Raw genomic sequence first — 1,615 nt, 5'->3', positions numbered from 1 at the left:
GCTAACAATCAGCGGTTATATTAGCTGCTACGCTAACAATCAGCGGTTATATTTGCTGCTACACTAACAGTCAGCGGTTATATTAGCTGCTATGCTAACAGTCAGCGGTTATATTAGCTGCTATGCTAACAGTCAGCGGTTATATTAGCTGCTACGCTAACAGCGTAGCAGCTAATTGTTCAGAAGCGAATTTCTGGCTGAAAGTGATTCTGATCTTTCATTCTTACTTGGGAAGGTAATGAGAACGAATCCAGTTTGTTTCGTAAAACACACAGAAGATGGTGACGTAACGCAGGACTAACGCTCAGTGACACGTCTATGTTATATATGTCTATGTTATATATGTCTATATTAATGTCTATATTAATGTCTATATTATATATATATCTACGTTTCACAGCGTTTGTTTTCTTGTTGCTGTTCAGAGTTAAACTTGTAGTTGATCACAAATCAGTTTGATTTTTTTAGTTTTATTCTGGATTGGAGTGAACTGATGATCCTCAGTTATTGATTTAATTGGTGATTATTGATTATATATTGTGTTTTCTCCCTTTAGCGCTGAGCTAATTTCATATTCAGGATCCTGATCGTCTCGCCGCTCGGCGACAGGCAGCAGGATGCAGCAATGCATCATGGGCTTTATTCCCTTCCAGGGAATTAATACTGAAATCCGTCAGCAGCTGACGGATCAATAGAACCCGATCAGAACCAATCAGGCGGGCCGGACTGGCGGCGAGTCTAACGGGATGTTTTACGGTCCAGATGTTTACGCTGAGATCATTCCTGGAATGACGAAGAGGAAGAAAGATGCTATCTGACCGGACCTCGTCATAAACCGGACCGGCCCAGATATGGGCATCAGAACCGTCTGGACCTGGAGCAGCTCCAGCCGACCACCTCATGAAACGCCACCAAAATATTTTCTGATCGTAAATATTAGTAAAAATGAAATCTGTCGGAATTTACAGAACCGATTATCAGTTTTTATCAATAAACCCATCAGACTGACTGAACCCAGTCCGACCAGAGGTTCTGGTGGACCTCAGAGGTTCTGGTGGGTTTCAGAGCCCATCCGAACCTGGCTCTGGTACCAGAACCACCCAATGCTTTCTGAACATCTGCTCCTCTTTTAGACCAATCACAAACTTTATTCAAAGTCCAACCCGGCAGAGAAGGTTCTGGTCCTGGTTCTAGTCCTGGTTCTGGACCTGGTTCTGGTTCTGGTCCTGGTTCTGGTCCTGGTTCTAGTCCTGGTCCTGGTCCTGGTTCTAGTCCTGGTTCTGGTCCTGGTTCTGGTTCTRGTCCTGGTCCTGGTTCTGGTCCTGGTTCTGGTTCTGGTCCTGGTTCTGGTCCTGGTTCTGGTTCTGGTCCTGGTTCTAGTCCTGGTTCTGGTTCTGGTCCTGGTCCTGGTTCTAGTCCTGGTCCTGGTTCTGGTCCTGGTCCTGGTTCTAGTCCTGGTTCTGGTTCTGGTCCTGGTCCTGGTTCTAGTCCTGGTTCTGGTTCTGGTTCTGGTCCTGGTCCTGGTTCTAGTCCTGGTCCTGGTTCTGGTTCTAGTCCTGGTCCTGGTTCTGGTCCTGGTCCTGGTTCTAGTCCTGGTCCTGGTTCTGGTCCTGGT

The 1,615-nt window shown here is 46.4% G+C and overlaps 1 protein-coding gene across 1 annotated transcript in view; it reads right to left on the bottom strand.

The window, feature by feature from the left end:
* Window positions 1-1,615, bottom strand: part of nudcd1 (NudC domain containing 1) — a 13,697-nt gene that overhangs the window by 4,579 nt on the left and 7,503 nt on the right. The window contains exon 7 of the mRNA XM_017303251.1: window positions 771-897. Within this exon, the coding sequence (XP_017158740.1) occupies window positions 771-897 (127 nt within the window). The remainder of the gene's footprint in view (window positions 1-770; window positions 898-1,615) is intronic.

Source organism: Poecilia reticulata, unplaced genomic scaffold (genome assembly GCF_000633615.1).
Source record: "Poecilia reticulata strain Guanapo unplaced genomic scaffold, Guppy_female_1.0+MT scaffold_232, whole genome shotgun sequence".
NCBI lineage: Eukaryota > Metazoa > Chordata > Actinopteri > Cyprinodontiformes > Poeciliidae > Poecilia > Poecilia reticulata.
This window is presented reverse-complemented; position numbering and strand designations above follow the sequence as displayed.